Here is a 7,362-nt window from a genome sequence, read left to right on the forward strand (position 1 = left end):
TGCCCAGAAGCCGCAGGGGGGTGCCGGGCGTGGGTCGCCCCCCAGCTCCATGGGACAAGGAGAGGAATGCGCGAGCCTGGATCCTTCGGTCACAGGGATTAGGGGGACGAAGACCGCATCTGCCCGGGGGCGGGGCTGGCACGGACCACTTCCAGCGGGCCGTCGGGCTCGGCTGGGGTAGCCTCCGGCCCTAGCTCAGACCGGTCTCTCCCTCTCAAGCTCCACCTCGGCTCCGCCCCCCAGGCCTGAGCCGCGCCCCATTGGCTTCCGCCGGGCTCCCGCCCCCCACCCGCGGCCTGCCATTGGCCTGGCGCGTTGACATGTTTGGGGGCGGGGGCGGGGGCGGGGGGCGGCCCCTGCCTGGAAGCAGCTGGACTTCCTCCCTCCAGCCGCCTGTCTGGGTCAGTGCGTCGGTCCGTCCCTGGCCCGGTCCTCCACCCAGCAGCTGTCTCTCCCCAGGCCTCTCGCCCCCCTGGGTGGCTGCCATGGGCCGGAAGAGGAGGCTCATCACCGACTCCTTCCCCAGAGTGAAGAGGAGGAGGAAGGGCGGGCCGGGTCCTGGCAAGGGGGACAGGGCGCCCGAGCCAGGGCTGCGAGGTGGGGGCGAGGGCCAGGACGCGGCACAGGGCAGCAGAGGCAAGGGAAAGGGCGGGGAAAGGTGGCGGGCCAGGGGCCGGGGCACGGGGTACGGAGGAAGGGGATAGAGGGGAGCAGAGAGCCGCAGAGGAGGGGAAAGGGGAAAGGGATGTGGGCCAGGGGGAGGGGCAGTGGGCTGCCCAACAAGGGGAGGATGGTCACAGGGGGCTAGGGGCTGGGCCTGAACGATGGCCTCTCTTGTCAGGGGAGGAGCCAGGGGATGAGGCCAGTGTAGTCCTGGAGGAGAAAAGCCACTTGGAGATACTGAGGCAATTTGACCTGGACCTGCAGTTCGGGCCCTGTACAGGTAAGAGCTTCCAGGAGCCCCGTCTGACCCTTCCCTCATGCTCTGCCGGTGCCCACAAAGCTGGGCCACACGAAGCAGTGAACCCCCTTTTCCCCTGCCCACCAGAAGGGCCCAGGCTTGGGCAGTGCCCCATTTCTCTAGACTCTCCCCAGCCTGCACCCTCTCTCCTTGGCAGGTATCACTCGACTCCAAAGATGGGAACGAGCAGAGCATCTGGGCCTGGACCCACCCCAGGAGGTGCTCAAGGTGCTTTGGGCCCACCCTGAAGATGCCCAGTACCAGTGCAGGTGAGAGCAGATCTGGGGGTGAAGCTACTGGCAATCAGGGTCCAGGGTTCAGGGAGAGAAGAGTTCTGGCTGTGGGCCCAACAGCTGGGAGCCTCCCCTACAGGAGAGCTGACAGCAGGGTCAGCACTAGGGCCCCGGGCAGCTCCCTCTCCTGTCTGGGCTCATCTCCGCTCCTTCCTCTCTGCAGCCTCTGGTACCTGTACCCCATCTAAAGGAAGTCCCGCCCCGTGCATCCCAGCTACTTTCCCAGGGGCCTCTGGAATGGCCCGGGGACCCCACTGCTGCTTCTTCAATCCACCCTGTGCGTGCTGGAGGGACCTTTGGGGTGGGAAGACCCTTCCCGAGGAGAGGAGCCCAGGACTGGAGTCTCCTGTTGGAGGTTGGGAGACTCCTCCGCCTGCTCTGCCCCGGTGACTCCGGAAAGTAAGCAGGCTCAGCCGGCAGCCCAGCGGGGCTCATCAGGAGGGCGGGCTTCCCGTCCCCCAGACAGAAGACCAGCCCCCGCACCTCCCTGTATCTGGCATAGCCAGCCCGGCCCCCCACCCCCACCCCCCATCTGGGTCTAGTTCCGGAGCCCTACAGGGAAGCAGCTCTCCGGCTCAGCCTCGAGAGGGAGGGACCCAAGGAAAGAGCCTGGCTCTGGCCGCCCCACTTCCTTGATGTGACCGCCCGCCTACCGGGGCTCCTTCCGGGCCCAGCGTGCCTTGGCAGCCAGCCAACCACAACCTGGGAAGAGCCGCAGCCAGCAGGTGCCCAGCCGCGCTCACCTCTGCCTCCTCTCACCCCCTTCAGGAAGGGGCCAGACCTGGAAAAGCACCAGCCCTTCGTCCCGCCAGACTGGCTTTGGGTGCCCTCTAGAGGCCGCGGGGAGAACTCTTCTTTCCTGGTCCTCCAGTTTGTTCCCTGCCCGTCCCCAAAGGTGCCTCCACCTCCTGGGGGTCTGGGTGGCCCCAGAGCTCTTAGAGATCAGGCCTGGCCGGGGTGGGCATCGGACCGCACCTTGGGGGAGCCGTGGCTGGCTGGGGGCTCGCTGGAGCTCCAGAGATCAGCAGCCAGAGGGTAAGCCCCCTGGAGCAGGGGGCCCAGGCTCTCTAAGAAGGGAGCAGGGAGCAGCTCCGGGTTGCCAGGAGGAGGGAGACCCAGGCCCAGGCCCCAGGCTCTGCTCTCCCAGACTCTCAGGGCTGCCAGCCCTCCTCAACGTCCCTGGCCTCAATGTCCCTGCCTTCCCCAGCCTCTGGGGGACGGAGACTCCCGGGGACGGCTTGCTGGGAAGGCCACTGTCTCTCCCAAGGGTCCTGAGAGTGCCTGCCTTTGGGGACCCCTGAGGTTTGGGCAGGGAGGCAGGGAGGGGAGGGGCCGCTCCAGGATGGCCCAGGCGATGCCGGGGAGAGGAGAACCAGCAGCTCCCCCAAAAGAGGCATCAGAGGAAGTGAGGAGGCATGAAGGGAGGTGGGAGAAGGATGACTCTGCCATTTGCAGGCTGCTCTTCCACTTTTTCAGAGAACTCTGAGGCTCCCTTTTGCATCTGGCTCCTTGGGGTGGGCCCGCTCACTGCTCTGATCTGACAAAAATCCTGGGTCATCTCCCTGATGAGCAAACCGAGGCCCTGCGAGGCTATGTAATGGGTTTTTTATTTCACCCACTGTGGACTCAGTGCCACCAATGAGCCTTGGGTGGGGGAAGGCTCAGGTGCCGGGCTCTGGCCACTTCCCTGGGCAGGAGAGCCAGCACAGGGCTAAGGGAGCTGAGTGGGCTGGGGTGGGGGTGGGGGGCACCGGCTCTCTTCACCCCCAAGCTTGTGACCCCAGCTCAGCTTTGTACCTCATGGCTGAAATCTGGGGGCTCCCTTCTTCTGGGAAGGGGGCACCTACTGGGAGCACCTGGGCCGGCAGTGTCACCCCATTGTCCCTTTTCCAAACACAAAATGCCCTTGTTTGTAAACCTTTCCTAGCAGCTTGAAAATAGAAATAAACAGTGAGAAGAAAAAGTCCAGCCTCCGCCATGTACTCATTTTGTCTCAGGGTGTCAAAGCCCCTTGGCCTCTTGGGACCCCAAACAACTCACTCCAGGACCAGGTTAGGGACAAAGTAGCAGTCTGGACCCGCGCAGAGTCCAACCCCTCCCCACAGGGCAGCCAACAAGAGCTCAGGGAGAGAGGGAGAGCCCACCGCCGCTCCAGGCAGCTTGTCCCATGCTGGGACAGCTCTCCTTCTAGGAAGCTTTTCCTTGCACTGAGACACCACCGCAGAAATGGTTGGGATATAGCCTGGTGGGAAACACCATTCAATAAGGAACCGAGATGGCTGGGGGAGGAACAGAAACGCAGGCTGTCGGAGGGCACAGCGGGGCATTTGATGTGGCGGCAGTGCACGTAATGCCCAACTTTACATCAATTTCGCTTTGAAGCCATCTGCTGGCCTTGCCCTATTCTCACAAATCCAGACTTTCTTGCAAGGAAGAGGCTTCTCCCCAAATCTGAGCAGGACGACCAACATCGCAGAAATGCCCGCCATTTTGGAAAGAGTCACTTTGGGAGCCAGAGAATGGAGTGCAAAATGGTCATCGAGCACCTGCCTGAAGGTCTCCAAAAGTCAACATCTGTCCATCTCTGACTGACCAAATGACAAACATCCCTCGATATTCCACTGTCTCTTGGGACTCCCCCAAATGGAATCCATCAGCTGCCCTTTCCCCACATTGGTGCCATCTTTCTCCTGTTCACCTGAGCTTGCCATCCAGGAATCGCCTCTGACTGCCTCGTCTCTGGTCTCTGAGCCCAGAACTAAGAAAGCGGCCAAGTGAGCTCTTCCTCTTCTGAGTCAGTCCTCGCCTCCAGTCATACGAGGCATAAGTTCAGTTTAAAAACTTGGTGTCACAAGTGAAATGTGAGGAGGGCATGACAAGAGAGCAGACCATCCGGAGGGGGTCGGTGGGGTTCAGCGGCTTAATGGTGTGCGATGGAACCAAAAAGGCAAACTGAGTCTGAGGCTGTAGGAAGGGAGGAATTGTAGACAGGCAGGTTAGACTCGATTGTATTTGCCAGGATTCAGAACAGGAAGGAAGGAGGAAAACTAGCATTTAGTAAGCACCTACTAGGTACCAGGCATGGTGCTAAGGGCCTACACATATCTCATTTGATCCTTATAGCAATCCTCTTGTTATGCCCATTTTATATTTGAGGAAACTGAGGCAGACAGAAGTAAAGTGATTTGCTCGGGGTTGCATGGCTAGTAAGTAAGCATCTGAGGGAGGCTGGATTTGAGAACAGGCAGGTCTGCCCTGCATCGCCTAGCTGTGTGGTCTGGAGATCACGTAACCCACCACACTCCTCAAATGAGGTTAAGTCTCTCCCCCTTCCTGACGGTGAGCTGCCGGCCTGCTTCCCACGTGGTGCCCACGGCCATCGTGCAAGAAGGCAACCCTAGTGGAGACGAGGCCCGGCCAGCCCTCTGTAGGCATCCCAGCCTCCATTCCCGAAGAACAGACAACGAAAGTTCTTCCCAACCAACCCACGTCTGGGTGTTCCCTGAGGGCTCAGCTTCAGAAACAGAAATGGTTTTTACCAACATAGACAGCCCAAAGAAAGGTTCCTGGCCATCTGCTTTGGATGTACCTCCCCACTGGGCTTTCCCATCTGACTTCCTGCTGAAGCCTCCCCCCACTGGGACACGAACCCCGGAGAGAAAAGCCTGCCTGCCTTTTCCCATTGATCTCTATGCTTAGCCCAGAGAAGATGCTCAAGAAATGAATCCGTTCCTTCATTCCAAGGCCAAAGTTGTCACTGAAGACACGAGGAACCTAGACCTTCTGTGGGCCTGACGGTCTGGTAATACTCCCATCCCTGACCCACGTGAGAATGATGCCACGATGGTACCGAGCCAATGGCAAAGGCGTACCCGGAGTCTTAGGAGATGCTCTGGATCCAACCGTCGCCTGTGGCTGCCTCCACCTTTCCTAACCTAAGCGGAGCACGTTCAAGCTCGAAGGGATCTGAACACATACTTTGGCAGTTAAATGCAAAAAGCAATAGTCGATGTCTAGAGAACGGACGGGTTCTGAGTCCTCCCAGGAAGGAAGAATGCAGAGAGATGTGCAGAGCCCAGGAATATGCCATCAAGGTAGTGGAAGGAAGAGAAGGCAGCAAGAAGAGCCCCAAGGAAGAGTCAGAGGGGGAGGGAGCTTAGGATAAAGCAGTGCTTTGCACACAGTAGGTGCTTACTAAAGATCTAGATTGAATTGAATTCAGTCACAACATGGAGCTCAATGGAGGAGTTCCAAGAGTTTGTGATACATTCTTAGCAAAGGCTTAATAAATGACTTTCCACTCATTCATTCATTCATTCATTCAATAAGGAGAAGTAATATGTTGGATTCTTCCAAGAAGTCAAGGAAAATGAGGACAGCTGGCTGGGAAGGAACACCCTGGGGCCCCCAATCTCTGCTTCCTGTCTCATCTTCCATCACTCTCAGATACACTGTTCCTGGAACCCTCAGCCAATAGGAGCCTCATGGTCCATTCAGCCCTTCAATAATGATGTGAACACACCATTGCCCCACCCGTGGTCATATCAGCTGAATTTCTTCTCTGGCTTCTCGTGTTTCTTACAAGGGTGAGTCCACAAGTGGAGGGTGGGAAGAGTGACTGTGGCATAGAGACCCAAAATGATCAGGAAAATTCTTTTAAAATGGCATCCTTTGAATCCCATCCATCAAAGCTCAGCTCCAATTCCACCGCCTCCATGAAGAGGCCTTTCTGGTCCTCCTGCAAGTGGGTCCTCGCCCCCTCACCACCCCCGAAGTTGGCTTTGTATTTATTTATCCCAGAATATACTTCTGATGAGCACAGTGCTCCCTCCAATAGAAACGTTAGCTCTCAGAGGCTAAGAACTATTTCAGTTTGTTTTTCTATTCCCAGCATAAAGCTGTGAAGATTGGATTTAGCTCTCTGGATTATAACAATGAAGATACTTAGCTCTTCCTTGATAGTGAAGATTAAATTGTAATCCCTTGATTGTAACAGTGAAGATACTTAGCTCTTCCTTGATAGTGAAACTAGAATTGTAAGCTACAATCTATTTTTAGATTTTAACCACAAAAAAGATGTTAAGTACCTACAAAAGGTGAACTACAAAGAGGTGTTAAGTAACCCAAAAAGATATAATCTAACCAAAGAAGGTGAGAACTAAAGAGTGGGCAGTCCTGGAGAGGAGTGTCTGCTGTGATTGGTAGATGTGAAAATTTAGAGGAGGTGATACAAGAGAAAAAGATCTTTAAAAAGAGGAGTTTTGGAGATTTGATTCATTTGTTGGGACATTCGGGCACTGACTCGGAGGATCGACTGGAATGCAGACACCCAGACTTCTTTTAGACTGACACTGTTGGTGAGTGAAAAGTTGACTTAGTGACTCCACCTTTCTGGAGGTGTGAAGTCTCCAGATAAGGCCCATCTTCTTGAGACTCTCTTCCCCTGGCTGGGGCTTAGAGATTCTAACTGGTATCAGAAGAAGCCAGAGTTTTCTCTTTCTCACTCATTCCTTAACATCTTCCTTCTATTGTAAATAATGTAAATAAACTACCATAGATTCCATTTACTTTAGTAATTCATTTTGGGATTTAGAAATTAAATCCCTGGTGACCACCTAATTAAGAATATATTTCAGAGTTCAACCACAATTTAAATTTAACAAAGCCAAACACACAGTAGGCAACTCCTTCCTACTTGGCTTCAAATTCAGTTTCAGACACTGACTAGCTGTCTGACTATGGGCATGTCACAACCTCTTTTTTGCCTCAGTTTCCTCATCTGTAAAATGGGGATAAGAAGAGCCCCTACTTCCCAGAGTTGTGAGGTTGAACTGAAATGTTGTTTCTAAAGTGCCTTAATGCTTAGCCATTATTCCCTACTCTTTGGTTAAGTAGTTGCTTGATTTGGGGGATTGGCTCCAGCAGTGTGGTCCGTTTTGCATTATCCTCTTGCTTTCTCCTTGACTAAAGCCCTACTCCAATGGCTCCTGGGGACCCAGAGGCTTTAGGCATGGACCATCTCCTGTATTTCCTGAAGACTAGAGAGTGAGCTGCAGGCTGGCGGTGGGGTGGGGACTCTCAGTCATAATCATGAGTTATTGAAGCCAA

General features: G+C 55.4%; 1 protein-coding gene across 2 annotated transcripts; it reads left to right on the forward strand.

The window, feature by feature from the left end:
* Nucleotides 1-288: 288 nt before the first annotated feature.
* Nucleotides 289-3,217, forward strand: LOC130453536 (DNA polymerase delta subunit 4-like). 2 transcript variants are annotated; one of them, XM_056801222.1, is made up of 4 exons: nt 289-597; nt 842-943; nt 1,119-1,230; nt 1,418-3,217. In XM_056801222.1, exons 1-4 carry the CDS (start codon nt 321-323, stop codon nt 1,440-1,442), a joined length of 516 nt encoding a protein of 171 aa, XP_056657200.1. In that variant the 5' UTR covers nt 289-320; the 3' UTR covers nt 1,443-3,217. The 2 variants fall into 2 exon arrangements, with proteins under 2 accessions (XP_056657200.1, XP_056657201.1); XM_056801223.1 differs by having other exon boundaries at nt 341-636.
* The last annotated feature ends 4,145 nt before the right edge of the window (nt 3,218-7,362 follow it).

The sequence above is a fragment of the Monodelphis domestica genome, chromosome 6, assembly GCF_027887165.1.
Source record: "Monodelphis domestica isolate mMonDom1 chromosome 6, mMonDom1.pri, whole genome shotgun sequence".
Taxonomy (NCBI): Eukaryota; Metazoa; Chordata; class Mammalia; order Didelphimorphia; family Didelphidae; genus Monodelphis; species Monodelphis domestica.